This window comes from Somniosus microcephalus, chromosome 4, assembly GCF_052327205.1.
Source record: "Somniosus microcephalus isolate GS21.2 chromosome 4, FLI_Smic_1.0, whole genome shotgun sequence".
NCBI classification, from domain to species: domain Eukaryota; kingdom Metazoa; phylum Chordata; class Chondrichthyes; order Squaliformes; family Somniosidae; genus Somniosus; species Somniosus microcephalus.
The window spans coordinates 93,179,150-93,202,241 of record NC_140990.1 but is presented as its reverse complement, the minus strand read 5'-3'; the positions used below and the strand labels follow the sequence as shown (position 1 = coordinate 93,202,241).

Here is a 23,092-nt window from a genome sequence, read left to right as displayed (position 1 = left end):
TCCCTGCTCTCCTTCTCTCCATCCCCCTCTCTCTCTATTCCCCACTCTCCTTCTCTCCATCCCTCTCTCTCTCTTCCCCGCTCTCCTTCTCTCCATCCCTCTCTCTCTCTTCCCCGCTCTCCTTCTCTCCACCCCCTCTCTCTCAGCGGCCATTCATCAGCTGATCTGTTGAGGGGCTATGGGACATGAGGGAGGACTGTGCAGAAACAAGCAATATGAGACGGGGAGGGGAGGGCAATCAGGGAGAGCGAGTGAGAGCGAGAGCGAGAGCGAGCTGCTGGGCAGCGTTGGCAGTGAGCTGCGTGGCCGGCCTCTTGTTGGAGACAGAGAACCTTGCTTATCACAGTCAGGAAGCTGTGCCCAGTCTGGCTGGAGCAGCTGCCAAAACCACAAGAAGGAAGCTGGAGCTCCTTGGAGGAAAGCAAGCATGAAATGTTGCCACGAACAGCAAGGCTTAATGCCGGTTTGGGGGGGGGGGCAGCGGGAGATTCCATCAGCTGGCGAGGGGCCTGAGGCAGGAGAGACATCAACAGACGCACTTCAGAAAGACGTCGATCCGAGTGGGAGCTCTTAAGTGTTGGCTCGCCCGCCTCCCTCGGAGATCTCGCTGCGGGCTCGCCGGAATCCTGAGCGGGTTTTCTCTTCATTCGCCACCGCAGTGGTGCCTCAGGCCGCTCGCGTGCTCGACGGGATGAAGACCGAGAGGCTGGTGCCCAGCTGCGAGGCCCCCGACGGGCCCGGGGCGAGGGACGACCTTTGCCCTCCACCACCCGGCCGCCCCAGCCGGCCGGCCGCCACTGCCGCCGGGGATGGCGTGAGCCCTGGCTTGAGGAAGGACCTGGATCAGATGTGGGAGGCGCTCCTGAGGAACGTCAAGGAGCTCCGGCTCCAGACCATGGACTTCTCTGACCTCTGGGAGGAAGAGGATTACGATGCGGTGGGGGACGGGGGCAGGGGCTGGGGAGCGGGGCCGCGTTCCCCTGGACCTCCTGGATCAGCTCTTCCACCTCCGCCTCCTCCTCTGCCTCCATGTTCTCCCCTCAGTGGTGGTGTCCCAATCCCACCACTACCACCGCCGCTGCCAGGAGCCTCCATCCATTCCGGCCTGTCTCACTTCGGCGCGCCGAGCCCAAAGAAGACCCTCAAGTTGTTTTGGAATGGGCTTAGGGAGCTGCCCCTCCTGCCCAAGTACAGCAGGTTTGGGCCCCAAACCATCTGGGCCACCCTGGAGCCAGTGGCCATCGACACCAACAAGCTCCAGGACCTCTTTGAGTGCAAGACCAGCGACTTCCAGCTCCTCAAGGTACGGAAACCACCTTCAACAGCAGCGGCACTCGAACCCTCGACCTTCAGCTTTCGGTCGATCTCACTCTCGCCTCCGACTCAGAAGGCCGTGGGTTCGAGTCCCCACTCCGGAGATCCGAGCCCCATAATCCAGGGCCGACACACCCTGTGCCTGTACTGAGGGAAGTGCTGCACTGTCGTTGGGGGCGGGGGGTTGGGGGGGCGCTGTCTTTCAGATGAGACGTTAAAAACCAAGGTCCCCCCCCCCGTCTGCCCTCTCAGGTGGACGTAAAAGATCCCATGGCCACTATTGGAAGAAGAGCAGGGGGGAGTTCTCTCCGCTGTCGTGGGCCAATATTTATCCCTCAATCAACATCACTAAAACAGATGAATCAGTTATTTCTTTCATTGCTGCTTGTGGGATCAAGCTGTGAACAAATTGTTAATAAGTCGCGAAGCACTTTAGGGATGTCCTGGTGAAATGAAAGAAAGAACTTGCATTTCTACATCGCCTTTCACCACCTCAGGACGTCCCAAAGCGCTTTACAGCCAATGAAGTACTTTTTGTGAAATGTGGTCGCTGTTGTAATCAATGATCGCTATAATTCTTTGCTTCTCGTGTGTGATCCATGGCTGTGCGGGCCATTCAAATTTTCGCACATGAACGTTTAAAAAAAATTTGTTCATGGGATGTAGGCGTCGCTGGCAAGGCCAGCATTTATTGCCCATCCCTAATTGCCCTCAAGAATGTGGTGGTGAGCCGCCTTCTTGAACCGCTGCAGTCCATGTGGTGAAGGTACTCCCACAATGCTGTTAGGGAGGGAGTTCCAGGATTTTGACCCAGTGACGATGAAGGATCGGCGATCTATTTCCAAGTCAGGATGGTGTGTGACTTGGAGGGGAACTTGGAGGTGGTGGTGTTCCCATGCGCCTGCTGCCCTCGTCCTTCTAGGTGGAAGATGTCACAGGTTTGGGAGGTGCTGCCGAAGAAGCCTTGGTGAGTTGCTGCAGTGCATCTTGTAGATGGTACACACTGCAGCCACGGTGCGCAGGTGGTGGAGGGAGTGAATGTTGAAGGTGGTGGATGGGGTGCCAATCAAGCGGGCTGCTTTGTCCTGGATGGTGTCGAGCTTCTTGAGTGTTGCTGGAGCTGCACTCATCCAGGCAAGTGGAGAGTATTCCATCACACTCCTGACTTGTGCCTTGTAGATGGTGGAAAGGCTTTGGGGAGTCAGGAGGTGAGACACTCACCGCAGAATACCCAGCCTCTGACCTGCTCTTGTTGCCACAGTATTTATGTGGCTGGTCCAGTTAAGTTTTTGGTCAGTGGAGGTGAGACACTCGCCGCAGAATACCTAGCTTCTGAGGGGCTCCCCCCATGTAAAAGCTGGTGAGCGGCCTGCACGGGACCTCCAGACCGCTGCGCGGCCGCACAGCTTAACGGGATTGTTGGTTGTATTGCGCACAGCAAGATCCCACAAACAGTGAAGTGATAATGACCAGACAACCTATTTTGGTGGTGTTGGTTGAAGGATAAATATTAGCCGCAGGACACTGGGGGAGAACTCCACCTGCTCTTCATCCAATTGTGACCGTGGGATCTTTAACGTCCACCTGAGAGGGCAGACGGGGCCCTTGGTTTAACGTCTCATCCGAGAGACGGCATCTCCGACAGTGCAGCACTCCCTCAGTACTGGCACCGGGAGAGTGGGCCCTGGATTATGAGTGCTTGAGTCTCTGGAGTGGGGACTCAAACCCACGCCCTTCAGCCGTGGCTCAGTCGGTCTCACTCTCGCCTCCCACTGCAGAGACTCGAGCCCCTATAATCCAGGGCCGACACTTCCCCCTGGCACCGGTCCTGAGGGTAGCGCCGCACCGTCGGAGGGGCCGTCTTTCGGACGAGACGCTAAAACCGAGGGCCCCGACTGCTCTCCCCTGGTGTCCTGGGGCCAATATTTATTTCTCAACCAACATGGCTAAAACAGATGATCTGGTCATTGTCACAGTACTCTTTGTGGGATCCCGCTGTGTGCCAATTGGCCGCCACAGTTCCTACATTACGACAGTGACCACAGTTCCAAAAAAAAAGTACTTCATTGGTTAGGAAGCGTCTTGGGACGTCCTGAGCTGGCGAAAAGCGTTGTGTGAATGCAAGTAAATCGCTGCTGTTTTTTTGACTGAGTTCGAACTGCCAACCGCGTGCAGGGAGACTCACTGTGGCCTGCGGCTGTCCAGAGACCGGAGACTTGATCTGCAGCTCAACCCTGAATGTTTCTCCCCGTCGATTGTGAATTTCTCCCTCCCCTCTCCAACGGGCATGAACCCCTCGCGGGGGGGGTGGGGGGATGTGTTCGGCCGTCACCGGCCACTGCCTGGACATCGTGACTCAACCCACACGATGCTGCCCCCTTACGCAATGTCTGAAGCGGACCCACTTTTCCAGCGAGGGGGATCCTGACGGATCCGCCCCAACCAAATTGTAGTCTCCCCGACCGCCCGCCCCCAGCTGGGATCAGCTCACTCAACACAGGCACCATTGACACCCAAGTCAGAGAGGGTGAAAGGTCAATGTCTGACCCGATGACCCTACCCAGGTCCCCCCTTAGAGAAAGGAGACCTTCATCGCCCTCTGTTTGGGACTGGAGTTGACCCAAGGGGCATAGTTTCAGAATAAGGGGTCGTCCATTTAAGACAGAGATGAGGAGGAATTTCTTCTCTCAGAGGGTCGTGAATCTTTGGAATTCTCTACCCCGGAGAGCTGTGGAGGCGGAGTCACTGAATATATTCAAGGTGGATACAGACAGATTTTTGAAAAACAAGGGTTATGGGGAGTGGGCAGGAAAGTGGAGTTGAGACCAAGATCAGATCAGCCATGATCTTATTGAATGGCGGAGCAGGTTCGAGGGTCCGAATGGCCTACTCCTGCTCCTGTTTCTTATGTTCTTATGACACCCAGGTCCCCAGAGGGTGAAAGGTCAAAGTCTGACCTTGCCCTCCCCGATGGGATGCAGGCTGCTTGACTGACCTTGACCTATGTCACTGAGCCCACCTTGTCCTCTGCTTTAGAAGCGCAGTGTGGGGAGGAAGCAGGATCTGACCGTGCTGGACATGAAGAGAAGCAATGTCATCAACATCGGCCTGACTGCCCTGCCGGCCCCACACATTGTCCGGGCTGCGCTCCTCAGCTTCGACCAGTGCGTCCTGGAGAAGGAGGCAATCGAGGTGAGACTTTGAATGGGAGAGGTGGCTTATTACGGCAGAGAGTATTTGTATGCAGTTATATGTGTCTATAGTTATGTGGCTGTATATATATATGTATGTGTGTGTGTGCTTGAGTGTCAATTTGTGTTAGTGAGTGTGTGTCAGTTTGTGTCAGTGAGTGTGTGTCAGTTTGTGTCAGTGAGTGTGTGTCAGTTTGTGTCAGCGAGTGTGTGTCAGTTTGTGTCAGTGAGTGTGTGTCAGTTTGTGTCAGCGAGTGTGTGTTAGTGAGTGTGAGTCAGTGAGTTTGTGTCAGTGAGTGTGTCAGTTTGTGTCAGTGAGTATGTGTCAGTTTGTGTGAGTGAGTGTCAGTGTGTGTCCGTGAGTGTGTCAGTTTGTGTTAGTGAGTGTGTCAGTTTGTGTCAGTGAGTGTGTGTCAGTGTGTGTCAGTGAGTGTGTGTCAGTTTGTGTCAGTGAGTGTGTGTCAGTTTGTGTCAGTGAGTGTGTGTCAGTTTGTGTCAGTGTGTGTGCGTCACTGAGTGTGTGTCAGTTTGTGTCACTGAGTGTGTGTCAATTTGTGTCACTGAGTGTGCGTCAGTGTGTGTCAGTGAGTGTGTGCCTGTTTGTGTCAGTGAGAGTGTGTCAGTTTGTGTCCGTGTGTGTGCGTCAGTGAGTGTGTGTCAGTGAGTGTGTGTCAGTGAGTGTGTCAGTTTGTTTCAGTGAACGTGTGTCAGTGTGTGTCAGTGAGTGTGTGTCAGTTTGTGTCAGTGTGTGTGTGTCAGTGTGTGTCAGTGAGTGTGTGTCAGTTTGTGTCAGTGAGTGTGTGTCAGTGTGTGTCACTGAGTGTGTGTCACTTTGTGTCAGTGAGTGCGTTTCAGTGAGTGTGTGTCAGTGAGTGTGTGTCAGTTTGTGTCAGCGTGTGTGTGTCAGTTTGTGTCAGTGAGTGTGTGTCAGTTTGTGTCAGTGAGTGTGTGTCAGTGTGTGTCACTGAGTGTGTGTCAGTGTGTGTCAGTGTGTGTGTGTCAGTTTGTGTGAGTGAGTGTGTGTCAGTTTGTGTCAGTGAGTGTGTGTCAGTGAGTGTGTGTCAGTGTGTGTCAGTGAGTGTGTTTCAGTTTGTGTCAGTGAGTGTGTGTCAGTGAGTGTTTGTCAGTGAGTGTGTGTCAGTGAGTGTGTGTCAGTGTGTGTCAGTGAGTGTCTGTCAGTTTGTGTAACTGAGTGTGTGTCAGTGAGTGTGTTTCAGTGGGTGTGTGTCAGTGTGTGTCAGTGAGTGTGTGTCAGTTTGTGTCAGTGATTGTGTGTCAGTGTGTGTCAGTGAGTGTGTGTCAGTGTGTCAGTGAGTGTGTGTCAGTTTGTGTCAGTGAGTGTGTGTCAGTTTGTGTCAGTGAGTGTGCGTCAGTGAGAGTGCGTTAGTGAGTGTGTGTCAGTGTGTGTCAGTTTGTGTCTCTGAGTGTGTGTGTCAGTGTGTGTCAGTGAGTTTGTGTCAGTGTGTGTCAGTGAGTGTGTGTCAGTTTGTGTCAGTGAATGTGTGTCAGATTGTGTTAGTCAGTGTGTGTATGTCACTAAGTGTGTGTCAGTGAGTGTGTGTCAGTTTCTGTTAGTGAGTGTGTGTCAGTGAGTGTGAGTCAGTGAGTGTGTGTCAGTTTGTGTCAGTGTGTGTGAGTCAGTGTGTGTGTGTCAGTGAGTGTGTATCAGTGAGTGTGTGTCAGTGAGTGTGTGTCAGTTTGTGTTAGTGAGTGTGTGTCAGTGAGTGTGTGTCAGTGTGTGTGTGTCAGTGAGTGTGTGTCAGTAAGTGTGTGTCAGTTTGTGTTAGTGAGTGTGTGTCAGTGAGTGTGTGTCAGTTTGTGTTAGTGAATGTGGGTCAGTTTGTGTTAGTCAGTGTGTGTGTGTCACTAAGTGTGTGTCAGTGAGTGTGTGTCAGTTTGTGTTAGTGAGTGTGTGTCAGTGAGTGTGAGTCAGTGAGTGTGTGTCAGTTTGTGTCAGTGTGTGTGTGTCAGTGTGTGTGTGTCAGTGTGTGTGTGTCAGTGAGTGTGTGTCAGTAAGTGTGTGTCAGTTTGTGTTAGTGAGTGTGTGTCAGTGAGTGTGTGTCAGTGAGTGTGTGTCAGTCAGTTTGTGTCAGTTTGTGTCAGGGAGTGTGTGTCAGTTTGTGTCAGGGAGTGTGTGTCAGTTTGTGTCAGGGAGTGTGTGTCAGTTTGTGTCAGTGAGTGTGTGTCAGTTTGTATTAGTGAGTGTGTGTCAGTGAGTGTGTGTCACTGTGTGTCAGTGAGTGTGTGTCAGTTTGTGTCAGTGAGTGTGTGTCAGTGAGTGTGTGTCAGTGAGTGTGTGTCAGTTTGTGTCAGTGAGTGTGTGTCAGTGTGTGTCAGTATGTGTCAGTGAGTGTGTGTCAGTGTGTGTCAGTGAGTGTGTGTCAGTGTGTGTCAGTGATTGTGTGTCAGTGTGTGTCGGTTTGTGACAGTGAGTGTGTGTCAGTGTGTGTCAGTGAGTGTGTGTCAGTTTGTGTCAGTGAGTGTGTGCCAGTGTGTGTCAGTGTGTGTGTGTCGGTGTGTGTCAGTGTGTGTGTGTCAATTTGTGACAGTGAGTGTGTGTCAGTGAGTGTGTGTCAGTTGTGTGTCAGTGAGTGTGTGTCAGTGTGTGTCAGTCAGTGTGTGTCAGTGTGTGTCAGTGAGTGTGTGTCGGTTTGTGACAGTGAGTGTGTGTCAGTGTGTGTCAGTGAGTGTGTGTCAGTTTGTGTCAGTGAGTGTGTGTCAGTGAGTGTGTGTCAGTTAGTGTCAGTGAGTGTGTGTCAGTGAGTGTGTGTCAGTGAATGTCAGTGTGTGTGTGTCAGTTTGTGACAGTGAGTGTGTGTCAGTGTGTGTCAGTGAGTGTGTGTCAATGTGTGTCAGTGTGTGTGTATCAGTGTGTGTCAGTGAGTGTGTGTCAGTTTGTGTCAGTGTGTGTGTGTCAGTTTGTGTCAGTGTGTGTGTGTCAGTTTGTGACAGTGAGTGTGTGTCAGTGTGTGTCAGTGAGTGTGTGTCAGTTTGTGTCAGTGAGTGTGTGTCAGTTTGTGTCAGTGAGTGTGTGTCAGTTTGTGACAGTGAGTGTGTGTCAGTTTGTGTCAGTGAGTGTGTGTCAGTGTGTGTCAGTGAGTGTGTGTCAGTTTGTGTTAGTGAATGTGTGTCAGTTTGTGTTAGTCAGTGTGTGTGTGTCACTAAGTGTGTGTCAGTGAGTGTGTGTCAGTTTGTGTTAGTGAGTGTGTGTCAGTGAGTGTGAGTCAGTGAGTGTGTGTCAGTTTGTGTCAGTGTGTGTGTGTCAGTGTGTGTGTGTCAGTGTCTGTGTGTCAGTGAGTGTGTGTCAGTAAGTGTGTGTCAGTTTGTGTTAGTGAGTGTGTGTCAGTGAGTGTGTGTCAGTGAGTGTGTGTCAGTCAGTTTGTGTCAGTTTGTGTCAGGGAGTGTGTGTCAGGGAGTGTGTGTCAGTTTGTGTCAGGGAGTGTGTGTCAGTTTGTGTCAGGGAGTGTGTGTCAGTTTGTGTCAGTGAGTGTGTGTCAGTTTGTATAAGTGAGTGTGTGTCAGTGAGTGTGTGTCACTGTGTGTCAGTGAGTGTGTGTCAGTTTGTGTCAGTGAGTGTGTGTCAGTGAGTGTGTGTCAGTGAGTGTGTGACAGTTTGTGTCAGTGAGTGTGTGTCAGTGTGTGTCAGTATGTGTCAGTGAGTGTGTGTCAGTGTGTGTCAGTGAGTGTGTGTCAGTGTGTGTCAGTGATTGTGTGTCAGTGTGTGTCAGTGAGTGTGTGTCGGTTTGTGACAGTGAGTGTGTGTCAGTGTGTGTCAGTGAGTGTGTGTCAGTTTGTGTCAGTGAGTGTGTGCCAGTGTGTGTCAGTGAGTGTGTGTCAGTGAGTGTGTCAGTTTGTGACAGTGTGTGTGTGTCAGTGTGTGTCAGTGTGTGTGTGTCAATTTGTGACAGTGAGTGTGTGTCAGTGAGTGTGTGTCAGTTGTGTGTCAGTGAGTGTGTGTCAGTGTGCGTCAGTCAGTGTGTGTCAGTGTGTGTCAGTGAGTGTGTGTCGGTTTGTGACAGTGAGTGTGTGTCAGTGTGTGTCAGTGAGTGTGTGTCAGTTTGTGTCAGTGAGTGTGTGTCAGTGAGTGTGTGTCAGTTAGTGTCAGTGAGTGTGTGCCAGTGAGTGTGTGTCAGTGAATGTCAGTGTGTGTGTGTCAGTTTGTGACAGTGAGTGTGTGGCAGTGTGTGTCAGTGAGTGTGTGTCAATGTGTGTCAGTGTGTGTGTATCAGTGTGTGTCAGTGAGTGTGTGTCAGTTTGTGTCAGTGTGTGTGTGTCAGTTTGTGTCAGTGTGTGTGTGTCAGTTTGTGACAGTGAGTGTGTGTCAGTGTGTGTCAGTGATTGTGTGTCAGTGTGTGTCAGTGAGTGTGTGTCAGTTTGTGTCAGTGAGTGTGTGTCAGTTTGTGTCAGTGAGTGTGTGTCAGTTTGTGACAGTGAGTGTGTGTCAGTTTGTGTCAGTGAGTGTGTGTCAGTGAGTGTGGGTCAGTGTGTGTCAGTGAGTGTGTGTCAGTTTGTGACAGTGAGTGTGTGTCAGTTTGTGACAGTGAGTGTGTGTCAGTGAGTGTGTGTCAGTGAGTGTGTCAGTTTGTGACAGTGTGTGTGTGTCAGTGTGTGTCAGTGGGTGTGTGTCAGTTTGTGACAGTGAGTGTGTGTCAGTGAGTGTGTGTCAGTGAGTGTGTGTCAGTGTGTGTCAGTCAGTGTGTGTCAGTGTGTGTCAGTGAGTGTGTGGCGATTTGTGACAGTGAGTGTGTGTCAGTGTGTTTCAGTGAGTGTGTGTCAGTATGTGTCAGTGAGTGTGTGCCAGTTTGTGTCAGTGAGTGTGTGTCAGTATGTGTCAGTGAGTGTGTGCCAGTTTGTGTCAGTGAGTGTGTGTCAGTATGTGTCAGTGAGTGTGTGCCAGTATGTGTCAGTGAGTGTGTGTCAGTGAGTGTGTGTCAGTGAGTGTGTGTCAGTGAGTGTGTTACAGTGTGTCAGTGTGTGTCAGTGAGTGTGTGTCAGAGTGTGTGTCAGTGAGTGCGTCAGTTTGTGTCAGTGAGTGTGTGTCAGTGAGTGTGTGTCAGTTTGTGTCAGTGAGTTTGTGACAGTTTGTGTCAGTGAGTGTGTGTCAGTGTGTGTGTCAGTGAGTGTGTGTCAGTTTGTGTCAGTGAGTGTGTGTCAGTTTGTGTCAGTGAGTGTGTGTCAGTGAGTGTGAGTCAGTGAGTGTGTGTCAGTTTGTGTCAGTGAGTGTGTGTCAGTTTGTGTGAGTGTGTGTCAGTTTGTGTCAGTGAGTGTGAGTCAGTGAGTGTGTGTCAGTTTGTGTCAGTGAGTGTGTGTCAGTTTGTGTCAGTAAGTGTGTGTCAGTGAGTGTCAGTGAGTGTGTGTCAGTTTGTGTCAGTTTGTGTCAGTGAGTGTGTGTCAGTGAGTGTGTGTCAGTGAGTGTGTGTCAGTGAGTGTGTGTCAGTTTGTGTGAGTGTGTTTCAGTTTGTGTGAGTGAGTGTGTGTCAGTTTGTGTCAGTGAGTGTGTGTCAGTGAGTGTGTGTCAGTGTGTGTCAGTGAGTGTGTTTCAGTTTGTGTCAGTGAGTGTGTGTCAGTGAGTGTGTGTCAGTGAGTGTCTGTCAGTTTGTGTTACTGAGTGTGTGTCAGTGAGTGTGTGTCAGTGGGTGTGTGTCAGTGTGTGTCAGTGAGTGTGTGTCAGTTTGTGTCAGTGATTGTGTGTCAGTGTGTGTCAGTGAGTGTGTGTCAGTGTGTGTCAGTGAGTGTGTGTCAGTTTGTGTCAGTGAGTGTGTGTAAGTTTGTGTCAGTGAGTGTGCGTCAGTGAGTGTGCGTCAGTGAGTGTGCGTCAGTGAGTGTGTGTCAGTGTGTGTCAGTTCGTGTCTCTGAGTGTGTGTGTCAGTGTGTGTCAGTGAGTTTGTGTCAGTGTGTGTCAGTGAGTGTGTGTCAGTTTGTGTCAGTGAATGTGTGTCAGATTGTGTTAGTGACATACACACACTGACTAAGTGTGTGTCAGTGAGTGTGTGTCAGTTTCTGTTAGTGAGTGTGTGTCAGTGAGTGTGAGTCAGTGAGTGTGTGTCAGTTTGTGTCAGTGTGTGTGTGTCAGTGTGTGTGTGTCAGTGAGTGTGTATCAGTGAGTGTGTGTCAGTGAGTGTGTGTCAGTTTGTGTTAGTGAGTGTGTGTCAGTGAGTGTGTGTCAGTGTGTGTCAGTGAGTTTGTGTCAGTGTGTGTCAGTGAGTGTGTGTCAGTTTGTGTCAGTGAATGTGTGTCAGATTGTGTTAGTCAGTGTGTGTATGTCACTAAGTGTGTGTCAGTGAGTGTGTGTCAGTTTGTGTTAGTGAGTGTGTGTCAGTGAGTGTGAGTCAGTGAGTGTGTGTCAGTTTGTGTCAGTGTGTGTGTGTCAGTGTGTGTGTGTCAGTGTGTGTGTGTCAGTGAGTGTGTGTCAGTAAGTGTGTGTCAGTTTGTGTTAGTGAGTGTGTGTCAGTGAGTGTGTGTCAGTGAGTGTGTGTCAGTCAGTTTGTGTCAGTTTGTGTCAGGGAGTGTGTGTCAGGGAGTGTGTGTCAGTTTGTGTCAGTGTGTGTGTGTGTCAGTTTGTGTCAGTGTGTGTGTGTCAGTTTGTGACAGTGAGTGTGTGTCAGTGTGTGTCAGTGATTGTGTGTCAGTGTGTGACAGTGAGTGTGTGTCAGTTTGTGTCAGTGAGTGTGTGTCAGTGTGTGTGTGTCAGTTTGTGACAGTGAGTGTGTGTCAGTGAGTGTGTGTCAGTGAGTGTGTCAGTTTGTGACAGTGTGTGTGTGTCAGTGTGTGTCAGTGGGTGTGTGTCAGTTTGTGACAGTGAGTGTGTGTCAGTGAGTGTGTGTCAGTTGTGTGTCAGTGAATGTGTGTCAGTGTGTGTCAGTGAGTGTGTGTCAGTGTGTGTCAGTGAGTGTGTGTCAGTTTGTGTCAGTGAGTGTGTGTCAGTTTGTGTCAGTGAGTGTGCGTCAGTGAGAGTGCGTTAGTGAGTGTGTGTCAGTGTGTGTCAGTTTGTGTCTCTGAGTGTGTGTGTCAGTGTGTGTCAGTGAGTTTGTGTCAGTGTGTGTCAGTGAGTGTGTGTCAGTTTGTGTCAGTGAATGTGTGTCAGATTGTGTTAGTCAGTGTGTGTATGTCACTAAGTGTGTGTCAGTTTCTGTTAGTGAGTGTGTGTCAGTGCGTGTGAGTCAGTGAGTGTGTGTCAGTTTGTGTCAGTGTGCGTGAGTCAGTGTGTGTGTGTCAGTGAGTGTGTATCAGTGAGTGTGTGTCAGTGAGTGTGTGTCAGTTTGTGTTAGTGAGTGTGTGTCAGTGAGTGTGTGTCAGTGTGTGTGTGTCAGTGAGTGTGTGTCAGTAAGTGTGTGTCAGTTTGTGTTAGTGAGTGTGTGTCAGTGAGTGTGTGTCAGTTTGTGTTAGTGAATGTGGGTCAGTTTGTGTTAGTCAGTGTGTGTGTGTCACTAAGTGTGTGTCAGTGAGTGTGTGTCAGTTTGTGTTAGTGAGTGTGTGTCAGTGAGTGTGAGTCAGTGAGTGTGTGTCAGTTTGTGTCAGTGTGTGTGTGTCAGTGTGTGTGTGTCAGTGTGTGTGTGTCAGTGAGTGTGTGTCAGTAAGTGTGTGTCAGTTTGTGTTAGTGAGTGTGTGTCAGTGAGTGTGTGTCAGTGAGTGTGTGTCAGTCAGTTTGTGTCAGTTTGTGTCAGGGAGTGTGTGTCAGTTTGTGTCAGGGAGTGTGTGTCAGTTTGTGTCAGTGAGTGTGTGTCAGTTTGTGTCAGTGAGAGTGTGTCAGTTTGTATTAGTGAGTGTGTGTCAGTGAGTGTGTGTCACTGTGTGTCAGTGAGTGTGTGTCAGTTTGTGTCAGTGAGTGTGTGTCAGTGAGTGGGTGTCAGTGAGTGTGTGTCAGTTTGTGTCAGTGAGTGTGTGTCAGTGTGTGTCAGTATGTGTCAGTGAGTGTGTGTCAGTGTGTGTCAGTGAGTGTGTGTCAGTGTGTGTCAGTGATTGTGTGTCAGTGTGTGTCAGTGAGTGTGTGTCGGTTTGTGACAGTGAGTGTGTGTCAGTGTGTGTCAGTGAGTGTGTGTCAGTTTGTGTCAGTGAGTGTGTGCCAGTGTGTGTCAGTGTGTGTGTGTCGGTGTGTGTCAGTGTGTGTGTGTCAATTTGTGACAGTGAGTGTGTATCAGTGAGTGTGTGTCAGTTGTGTGTCAGTGAGTGTGTGTCAGTGTGTGTCAGTCAGTGTGTGTCAGTGTGTGTCAGTGAGTGTGTGTCGGTTTGTGACAGTGAGTGTGTGTCAGTGTGTGTCAGTGAGTGTGTGTCAGTTTGTGTCAGTGAGTGTGTGTCAGTGAGTGTGTGTCAGTTAGTGTCAGTGAGTGTGTGTCAGTGAGTGTGTGTCAGTGAATGTCAGTGTGTGTGTGTCAGTTTATGACAGTGAGTGTGTGTCAGTGTGTGTCAGTGAGTGTGTGTCAATGTGTGTCAGTGTGTGTGTATCAGTGTGTGTCAGTGAGTGTGTGTCAGTTTGTGTCAGTGTGTGTGTGTCAGTTTGTGTCAGTGTGTGTGTGTCAGTTTGTGACAGTGAGTGTGTGTCAGTGTGTGTCAGTGATTGTGTGTCAGTGTGTGTCAGTGAGTGTGTGTCAGTTTGTGTCAGTGAGTGTGTGTCAGTTTGTGTCAGTGAGTGTGTGTCAGTTTGTGACAGTGAGTGTGTGTCAGTTTGTGTCAGTGAGTGTGTGTCAGTGTGTGTCAGTGAGTGTGTGTCAGTTTGTGTTAGTGAATGTGTGTCAGTTTGTGTTAGTCAGTGTGTGTGTGTCACAAAGTGTGTGTCAGTGAGTGTGTGTCAGTTTGTGTTAGTGAGTGTGTGTCAGTGAGTGTGAGTCAGTGAGTGTGTGTCAGTTTGTGTCAGTGTGTGTGTGTCAGTGTGTGTGTGTCAGTGTCTGTGTGTCAGTGAGTGAGTGTCAGTAAGTGTGTGTCAGTTTGTGTTAGTGAATGTGTGTCAGTGAGTGTGTGTCAGTGAGTGTGTGTCAGTCAGTTTGTGTCAGTTTGTGTCAGGGAGTGTGTGTCAGGGAGTGTGTGTCAGTTTGTGTCAGGGAGTGTGTGTCAGTTTGTGTCAGGGAGTGTGTGTCAGTTTGTGTCAGTGAGTGTGTGTCAGTTTGTATAAGTGAGTGTGTGTCAGTGAGTGTGTGTCACTGTGTGTCAGTGAGTGTGTGTCAGTTTGTGTCAGTGAGTGTGTGTCAGTGAGTGTGTGTCAGTGAGTGTGTGTCAGTTTGTGTCAGTGAGTGTGTGTCAGTGTGTGTCAGTATGTGTCAGTGAGTGTGTGTCAGTGTGTGTCAGTGAGTGTGTGTCAGTGTGTGTCAGTGATTGTGTGTCAGTGTGTGTCAGTGAGTGTGTGTCGGTTTGTGACAGTGAGTGTGTGTCAGTGTGTGTCAGTGAGTGTGTGTCAGTTTGTGTCAGTGAGTGTGTGCCAGTGTGTGTCAGTGAGTGTGTGTCAGTGAGTGTGTCAGTTTGTGACAGTGTGTGTGTGTCAGTGTGTGTCAGTGTGTGTGTGTCAATTTGTGACAGTGAGTGTGTGTCAGTGAGTGTGTGTCAGTTGTGTGTCAGTGAGTGTGTGTCAGTGTGTGTCAGTCAGTGTGTGTCAGTGTGTGTCAGTGAGTGTGTGTCGGTTTGTGACAGTGAGTGTGTGTCAGTGTGTGTCAGTGAGTGTGTGTCAGTTTGTGTCAGTGAGTGTGTGTCAGTGAGTGTGTGTCAGTTAGTGTCAGTGAGTGTGTGCCAGTGAGTGTGTGTCAGTGAATGTCAGTGTGTGTGTGTCAGTTTGTGACAGTGAGTGTGTGGCAGTGTGTGTCAGTGAGTGTGTGTCAATGTGTGTCAGTGTGTGTGTATCAGTGTGTGTCAGTGAGTGTGTGTCAGTTTGTGTCAGTGTGTGTGTGTCAGTTTGTGTCAGTGTGTGTGTGTCAGTTTGTGACAGTGAGTGTGTGTCAGTGTGTGTCAGTGATTGTGTGTCAGTGTGTGTCAGTGAGTGTGTGTCAGTTTGTGTCAGTGAGTGTGTGTCAGTTTGTGTCAGTGAGTGTGTGTCAGTTTGTGTCAGTGAGTGTGTGTCAGTTTGTGACAGTGAGTGTGTGTCAGTTTGTGTCAGTGAGTGTGTGTCAGTGAGTGTGGGTCAGTGTGTGTCAGTGAGTGTGTGTCAGTTTGTGACAGTGAGTGTGTGTCAGTTTGTGACAGTGAGTGTGTGTCAGTGAGTGTGTGTCAGTGAGTGTGTCAGTTTGTGACAGTGTGTGTGTGTCAGTGTGTGTCAGTGGGTGTGTGTCAGTTTGTGACAGTGAGTGTGTGTCAGTGAGTGTGTGTCAGTTGTGTGTCAGTGAGTGTGTGTCAGTGTGTGTCAGTCAGTGTGTGTCAGTGTGTGTCAGTGAGTGTGTGGCGGTTTGTGACAGTGAGTGTGTGTCAGTGTGTTTCAGTGAGTGTGTGTCAGTATGTGTCAGTGAGTGTGTGCCAGTTTGTGTCAGTGAGTGTGTGTCAGTATGTGTCAGTGAGTGTGTGCCAGTTTGTGTCAGTGAGTGTGTGTCAGTATGTGTCAGTGAGTGTGTGTCAGTATGTGTCAGTGAGTGTGTGTCAGTGAGTGTGTGTCAGTGAGTGTGTGTCAGTGAGTGTGTTACAGTGTGTCAGTGTGTGTCAGTGAGTGTGTGTCAGAGTGTGTGTCAGTGAGTGCGTCAGTTTGTGTCAGTGAGTGTGTGTCAGTGAGTGTGTGTCAGTTTGTGTCAGTGAGTTTGTGACAGTTTGTGTCAGTGAGTGTGTGTCAGTGTGTGTGTCAGTGAGTGTGTGTCAGTTTGTGTCAGTGAGTGTGTGTCAGTTTGTGTCAGTGAGTGTGTGTCAGTGAGTGTGAGTCAGTGAGTGTGTGTCAGTTTGTGTCAGTGAGTGTGTGTCAGTTTGTGTGAGTGTGTGTCAGTTTGTGTCAGTGAGTGTGAGTCAGTGAGTGTGTGTCAGTTTGTGTCAGTGAGTGTGTGTCAGTTTGTGTCAGTAAGTGTGTGTCAGTGAGTGTCAGTGAGTGTGTGTCAGTTTGTGTCAGTTTGTGTCAGTGAGTGTGTGTCAGTGAGTGTGTGTCAGTGAGTGTGTGTCAGTGAGTGTGTGTCAGTTTGTGTGAGTGTGTTTCAGTTTGTGTGAGTGAGTGTGTGTCAGTTTGTGTCAGTGAGTGTGTGTCAGTGAGTGTGTGTCAGTGTGTGTCAGTGAGTGTGTTTCAGTTTGTCTCAGTGAGTGTGTGTCAGTGAGTGTGTGTCAGTGAGTGTGTGTCAGTGAGTGTCTGTCAGTTTGTGTTACTGAGTGTGTGTCAGTGAGTGTGTGTCAGTGGGTGTGTGTCAGTGTGTGTCAGTGAGTGTGTGTCAGTTTGTGTCAGTGATTGTGTGTCAGTGTGTGTCAGTGAGTGTGTGTCAGTGTGTGTCAGTGAGTGTGTGTCAGTTTGTGTCAGTGAGTGTGTGTAAGTTTGTGTCAGTGAGTGTGCGTCAGTGAGTGTGCGTCAGTGAGTGTGCGTCAGTGAGTGTGTGTCAGTGTGTGTCAGTTCGTGTCTCTGAGTGTGTGTGTCAGTGTGTGTCAGTGAGTTTGTGTCAGTGTGTGTCAGTGAGTGTGTGTCAGTTTGTGTCAGTGAATGTGTGTCAGATTGTGTTAGTGACATACACACACTGACTAAGTGTGTGTCAGTGAGTGTGTGTCAGTTTCTGTTAGTGAGTGTGTGTCAGTGAGTGTGAGTCAGTGAGTGTGTGTCAGTTTGTGTCAGTGTGTGTGTGTCAGTGTGTGTGTGTCAGTGAGTGTGTATCAGTGAGTGTGTGTCAGTGAGTGTGTGTCAGTTTGTGTTAGTGAGTGTGTGTCAGTGAGTGTGTGTCAGTGTGTGTCAGTGAGTTTGTGTCAGTGTGTGTCAGTGAGTGTGTGTCAGTTTGTGTCAGTGAATGTGTGTCAGATTGTGTTAGTCAGTGTGTGTATGTCACTAAGTGTGTGTCAGTGAGTGTGTGTCAGTTTGTGTTAGTGAGTGTGTGTCAGTGAGTGTGAGTCAGTGAGTGTGTGTCAGTTTGTGTCAGTGTGTGTGTGTCAGTGTGTGTGTGTCAGTGTGTGTGTGTCAGTGAGTGTGTGTCAGTAAGTGTGTGTCAGTTTGTGTTAGTGAGTGTGTGTCAGTGAGTGTGTGTCAGTGAGTGTGTGTCAGTCAGTTTGTGTCAGTTTGTGTCAGGGAGTGTGTGTCAGGGAGTGTGTGTCAGTTTGTGTCAGTGTGTGTGTGTGTCAGTTTGTGTCAGTGTGTGTGTGTCAGTTTGTGACAGTGAGTGTGTGTCAGTGTGTGTCAGTGATTGTGTGTCAGTGTGTGACAGTGAGTGTGTGTCAGTTTGTGTCAGTGAGTGTGTGTCAGTGTGTGTGTGTCAGTTTGTGACAGTGAGTGTGTGTCAGTGAGTGTGTGTCAGTGAGTGTGTCAGTTTGTGACAGTGTGTGTGTGTCAGTGTGTGTCAGTGGGTGTGTGTCAGTTTGTGACAGTGAGTGTGTGTCAGTGAGTGTGTGTCAGTTGTGTGTCAGTGAATGTGTGTCAGTGTGTGTCAGTGAGTGTGTGTCAGTGTGTGTCAGTGAGTGTGTGTCAGTTTGTGTCAGTGAGTGTGTGTAAGTTTGTGTCAGTGAGTGTGCGTCAGTGAGTGTGCATCAGTGAGTGTGCGTCAGTGAGTGTGTGTCAGTGTGTGTCAGTTCGTGTCTCTGAGTGTGTGTGTCAGTGTGTGTCAGTGAGTTTGTTTCAGTGTGCGTCAGTGAGTGTGTGTCAGTTTGTGTCAGTGAGTGTGTGTCAGTTTCTGTTAGTGAGTGTGTGTCAGTGAGTGTGAGTCAGTGAGTGTGTGTCAGTTTGTGTCAGTGTGTGTGTCAGTGTGTGTGTGTCAGTGAGTGTGTATCAGTGAGTGTGTGTCAGTGAGTGTGTGTCAGTGTGTGTCAGTGAGTGTGTGTCAGTTTGTGTTAGTGAATGTGTGTCAGTTTGTGTTAGTCAGTGTGTGTGTGTCACTAAGTGTGTGTCAGTGAGTGTGTGTCAGTTTGTGTTAGTGAGTGTGTGTCAGTGAGTGTGAGTCAGTGAGTGTGTGTCAGTTTGTGTCAGTGTGTGTGTGTCAGTGTGTGTGTATCAGTGTGTGTGTGTCAGTGAATGTGTGTCAGTAAGTGTGTGTCAGTTTGTGTTAGTGAGTGTGTGTCAGTGAGTGTGTGTCAGTGTGTGTCAGTATGTGTCAGTGAGTGTGTGTCAGTGTGTGTCAGTGAGTGTGTGTCAGTGTGTGTCAGTGAGTGTGTGTCGGTTTGTGACAGTGAGTGTGTGTCAGTGTGTGTCAGTGAGTGTGTGTCAGTTTGTGTCAGTGAGTGTGTGCCAGTGTGTGTCAGTGTGTGTGTGTCAGTGTGTGTCAGTGTGTGTATGTCAATTTGTGACAGTAAGTGTGTGTCAGTGAGTGTGTGTCAGTTGTGTGTCAGTGAGTGTGTGTCAGTGTGTGTCAGTCAGTGTGTGTCAGTGAGTGTGTGTCGGTTTGTGACAGTGAGTGTGTGTCAGTGTGTGTCAGTGAGTGTGTGTCAGTTTGTGTCAGTGAGTGTGTGTCAGTGAGTGTGTGTCAGTTAGTGTCAGTGAGTGTGTGTCAGTGAGTGTGTGTCAGTGAATGTCAGTGTGTGTGTGTCAGTTTGTGACAGTGAGTGTGTGTCAGTGTGTGTCAGTGAGTGTGTGTCAATGTGTGTCAGTGTGTGTGTATCAGTGTGTGTCAGTGAGTGTGTGTCAGTTTGTGTCAGTGTGTGTGTGTCAGTTTGTGTCAGTGTGTGTGTGTCAGTTTGTGACAGTGAGTGTGTGTCAGTGTGTGTCAGTGATTGTGTGTCAGTGTGTGTCAGTGAGTGTGTGTCAGTTTGTGTCAGTGAGTGTGTGTCAGTTTGTGTCAGTGAGTGTGTGTCAGTGTGTGTCAGTGAGTGTGTGTCAGTTTGTGTCAGTGAGTGTGAGTCAGTGAGTGTGTGTCAGTTTGTGTCAGTGAGTGTGTGTCAGTTTGTGTCAGTGAGTGTGTGTCAGTGTGTGTCAGTGAGTGTGTGTCAGTTTGTGTCAATGATTGTGTGTCAGTTTGTGTCAGTGAGTGTGTGTCAGTGTGTGTCAGTGAGTGTGTGTCAGTTTGTGTTAGTGAATGTGTGTCAGTTTGTGTTAGTCAGTGTGTGTGTGTCACTAAGTGTGTGTCAGTGAGTGTGTGTCAGTTTGTGTTAGTGAGTGTGTGTCAGTGAGTGTGAGTCAGTGAGTGTGTGTCAGTTTGTGTCAGTGTGTGTGTGTCAGTGTGTGTGTGTCAGTGTGTGTGTGTCAGTGAGTGTGTGTCAGTAATGTGTGTCAGTTTGTGTTAGTGAGTGTGTGTCAGTGAGTGTGTGTCAGTGAGTGTGTGTCAGTCAGTTTGTGTCAGTTTGTGTCAGGGAGTGTGTGTCAGGGAGTGTGTGTCAGTTTGTGTCAGGGAGTGTGTGTCAGTTTGTGTCAGGGAGTGTGTGTCAGTTTGTGTCAGTGAGTGTGTGTCAGTTTGTATTAGTGAGTGTGTGTCAGTGAGTGTGTGTCACTGTGTGTCAGTGAGTGTGTGTCAGTTTGTGTCAGTGAGTGTGTGTCAGTGAGTGTGTGTCAGTGAGTGTGTGTCAGTTTGTGTCAGTGAGTGTGTGTCAGTGTGTGTCAGTATGTGTCAGTGAGTGTGTGTCAGTGTGTGTCAGTGAGTGTGTGTCAGTGTGTGTCAGTGATTGTGTGTCAGTGTGTGTCAGTGAGTGTGTGTCGGTTTGTGACAGTGAGTGTGTGTCAGTGTGTGTCAGTGAGTGTGTGTCAGTTTGTGTCAGTGAGTGTGTGCCAGTGTGTGTCAGTGAGTGTGTGTCAGTGAGTGTGTCAGTTTGTGACAGTGTGTGTGTGTCAGTGTGTGTCAGTGTGTGTGTGTCAATTTGTGACAGTGAGTGTGTGTCAGTGAGTGTGTGTCAGTTGTGTGTCAGTGTGTGTGTGTCAGTGTGTGTCAGTGAGTGTGTGTCGGTTTGTGACAGTGAGTGTGTGTCAGTGTGTGTCAGTGAGTGTGTGTCAGTTTGTGTCAGTGAGTGTGTGTCAGTGAGTGTGTGTCAGTTAGTGTCAGTGAGTGTGTGTCAGTGAGTGTGTGTCAGTGAATGTCAGTGTGTGTGTGTCAGTTTGTGACAGTGAGTGTGTGTCAGTGTGTGTCAGTGAGTGTGTGTCAATGTGTGTCAGTGTGTGTGTATCAGTGTGTGTCAGTGAGTGTGTGTCAGTTTGTGTCAGTGTGTGTGTGTCAGTTTGTGTCAGTGTGTGTGTGTCAGTTTGTGACAGTGAGTGTGTGTCAGTGTGTGTCAGTGATTGTGTGTCAGTGTGTGTCAGTGAGTGTGTGTCAGTTTGTGTCAGTGAGTGTGTGTCAGTTTGTGTCAGTGAGTGTGTGTCAGTTTGTGACAGTGAGTGTGTGTCAGTTTGTGTCAGTGAGTGTGTGTCAGTGAGTGTGTGTCAGTGTGTGTCAGTGAGTGTGTGTCAGTTTGTGTTAGTTAATGTGTGTCAGTTTGTGTTAGTCAGTGTGTGTGTGTCACTAAGTGTGTGTCAGTGAGTGTGTGTCAGTTTGTGTTAGTGAGTGTGTGTCAGTGAGTGTGAGTCAGTGAGTGTGTGTCAGTTTGTGTCAGTGTGTGTGTGTCAGTGTGTGTGTGTCAGTGTCTGTGTGTCAGTGAGTGTGTGTCAGTAAGTGTGTGTCAGTTTGTGTTAGTGAGTGTGTGTCAGTGAGTGTGTGTCAGTGAGTGTGTGTCAGTCAGTTTGTGTCAGTTTGTGTCAGGGAGTGTGTGTCAGGGAGTGTGTGTCAGTTTGTGTCAGGGAGTGTGTGTCAGTTTGTGTCAGGGAGTGTGTGTCAGTTTGTGTCAGTGAGTGTGTGTCAGTTTGTATAAGTGAGTGTGTGTCAGTGAGTGTGTGTCACTGTGTGTCAGTGAGTGTGTGTCAGTTTGTGTCAGTGAGTGTGTGTCAGTGAGTGTGTGTCAGTGAGAGTGTGTCAGTTTGTGTCAGTGAGTGTGTGTCAGTGTGTGTCAGTATGTGTCAGTGAGTGTGTGTCAGTGTGTGTCAGTGAGTGTGTGTCAGTGTGTGTCAGTGATTGTGTGTCAGTGTGTGTCAGTGAGTGTGTGTCGGTTTGTGACAGTGAGTGTGTGTCAGTGTGTGTCAGTGAGTGTGTGTAAGTTTGTGTCAGTGAGTGTGTGCCAGTGTGTGTCAGTGAGTGTGTGTCAGTGAGTGTGTCAGTTTGTGACAGTGTGTGTGTGTCAGTGTGTGTCGGTGTGTGTGTGTCAATTTGTGACAGTGAGTGTGTGTCAGTGAGTGTGTGTCAGTTGTGTGTCAGTGAGTGTGTGTCAGTGTGTGTCAGTCAGTGTGTGTCAGTGAGTGTGTGTCGGTTTGTGACAGTGAGTGTGTGTCAGTGTGTGTCAGTGAGTGTGTGTCAGTTTGTGTCAGTGAGTGTGTGTCAGTGAGTGTGTGTCAGTTAGTGTCAGTGAGTGTGTGTCAGTGAGTGTGTGTCAGTGAATGTCAGTGTGTGTGTGTCAGTTTGTGACAGTGAGTGTGTGTCAGTGTGTGTCAGTGAGTGTGTGTCAATGTGTGTCAGTGTGTGTGTATCAGTGTGTGTCAGTGAGTGTGTGTCAGTTTGTGTCAGTGTGTGTGTGTCAGTTTGTGTCTGTGTGTGTGTGTCAGTTTGTGACAGTGAGTGTGTGTCAGTGTGTGTCAGTGATTGTGTGTCAGTGTGTGTCCGTGAGTGTGTGTCAGTTTGTGTCAGTGAGTGTGTGTCAGTTTGTGTCAGTGAGTGTGTGTCAGTTTGTGACAGTGAGTGTGTGTCAGTTTGTGTCAGTGAGTGTGTGTCAGTGTGTGTGTGTCAGTTTGTGACAGTGAGTGTGTGTCAGTGAGTGTGTCAGTTTGTGACAGTGTGTGTGTGTCAGTGTGTGTCAGTGGGTGTGTGTCAGTTTGTGACAGTGAGTGTGTGTCAGTGAGTGTGTGTCAGTTGTGTGTCAGTGAGTGTGTGTCAGTGTGTGTCAGTCAGTGTGTGTCAGTGTGTGTCAGTGAGTGTGTGGCGGTTTGTGACAGTGAGTGTGTGTCAGTGTGTTTCAGTGAGTGCGTGTCAGTATGTGTCAGTGAGTGTGTGCCAGTTTGTGTCAGTGAGTGTGTGTCAGTATGTGTTAGTGTGTGTGTGTCAGTGAGTGTGTATCAGTGAGTGTGTGTCAGTGAGTGTGTGTCAGTTTGTGTTAGTGAGTGTGTGTCAGTGAGTGTGTGTCAGTGTGTGTCAGTGAGTGTGTGTCAGTTTGTGTTAGTGAATGTGTGTCATTTTGTGTTAGTCAGTGTGTGTGTGTCACTAAGTGTGTGTCAGTGAGTGTGTGTCAGTTTGTGTCAGTGTGTGTGTGTCAGTGTGTGTGTGTCAGTGAGTGTGTGTCAGTAAGTGTGTGTCAGTTTGTGTTAGTGAGTGTGTGTCAGTGAGTGTGTGTCAGTGAGTGTGTGTCAGTCAGTTTGTGTCAGTTTGTGTCAGGGAGTGTGTGTCAGGGAGTGTGTGTCAGTTTGTGTCAGTGTGTGTGTGTGTCAGTTTGTGTCAGTGTGTGTGTGTCAGTTTGTGACAGTGATTGTGTGTCAGTGTGTGTCAGTGATTGTGTGTCAGTGTGTGTCAGTGAGTGTGTGTCAGTTTGTGTCAGTGAGTGTGTGTCAGTTTGTGTCAGTGAGTGTGTGTCAGTTTGTGACAGTGAGTGTGTGTCAGTTTGTGTCAGTGAGTGTGTGTCAGTGTGTGTCAGTGATTGTGTGTCAGTGTGTGTCAGTGAGTGTGTGTCAGTTTGTGTCAGTGAGTGTGTGTCAGTTTGTGTCAGTGAGTGTGTGTCAGTTTGTGACAGTGAGTGTGTGTCAGTTTGTGTCAGTGAGTGTGTGTCAGTGTGTGTGTGTCAGTTTGTGACAGTGAGTGTGTGTCAGTGAGTGTGTGTCAATGAGTGTGTGTCAGTTTGTGTGAGTGAGTGTGTGTCAGTTTGTGTGAGTGAGTGTATGTCAGTTTGTGTCAGTGAGTGTGTGTCAGTGAGTGTGTGTCAGTGTGTGTCAGTGAGTGTGTTTCAGTTTGTGTCAGTGAGTGTGTGTCAGTGAGTGTGTGTCAGTGAGTGTGTGTCAGTGAGTGTGTGTCAGTGTGTGTCAGTGAGTGTCTGTCAGTTTGTGTTACAGAGTGTGTGTCAGTGAGAGTGTGTCAGTGGGTGTGTGTCAGTGTGTGTCAGTGAGTGTGTGTCAGTTTGTGTCAGTGACTGTGTGTCAGTGTGTGTCAGTGAGTGTGTGTCAGTGTGTGTCAGTGAGTGTGTGTCAGTTTGTGTCAGTGAGTGTGTGTCAGTTTGTGTCAGTGAGTGTGCGTCAGTGTGTGTGCGTCAGTGAGTATGTGTCAGTGAGTGTGTGTCAGTGTGTGTGAGTTTGTGTCTCTGGGTGTGTGTGTCAGTGTGTGTCAGTGAGTTTGTGTCAGTGTGTGTCAGTGAGTGTGTGTCAGTTTGTGTCAGTGACTGTGTGTCAGTGTGTGTCAGTGAGTGTGTGTCAGTGTGTGTCAGTGAGTGTGTGTCAGTTTGTGTCAGTGAGTGTGTCAGTTTGTGTCAGTGAGTGTGCGTCAGTGAGTGTGCGTCAGTGAGTGTGTGTCAGTGAGTGTGTGTCAGTG

General features: G+C 49.0%; 1 protein-coding gene across 1 annotated transcript in view; it reads left to right on the top strand.

Annotated features, from left to right (window-relative positions):
• Positions 1-691: 691 nt before the first annotated feature.
• LOC147119514 (FH1/FH2 domain-containing protein 3-like) overlaps positions 692-23,092 on the top strand; it is a 659,765-nt gene continuing 637,364 nt past the window's right edge. Inside the window, exons 1-2 of the mRNA XM_085984112.1 lie at positions 692-1,303; positions 4,351-4,506. Of these exons, the coding sequence (XP_085840238.1) occupies positions 692-1,303; positions 4,351-4,506 (768 nt within the window). The remainder of the gene's footprint in view (positions 1,304-4,350; positions 4,507-23,092) is intronic.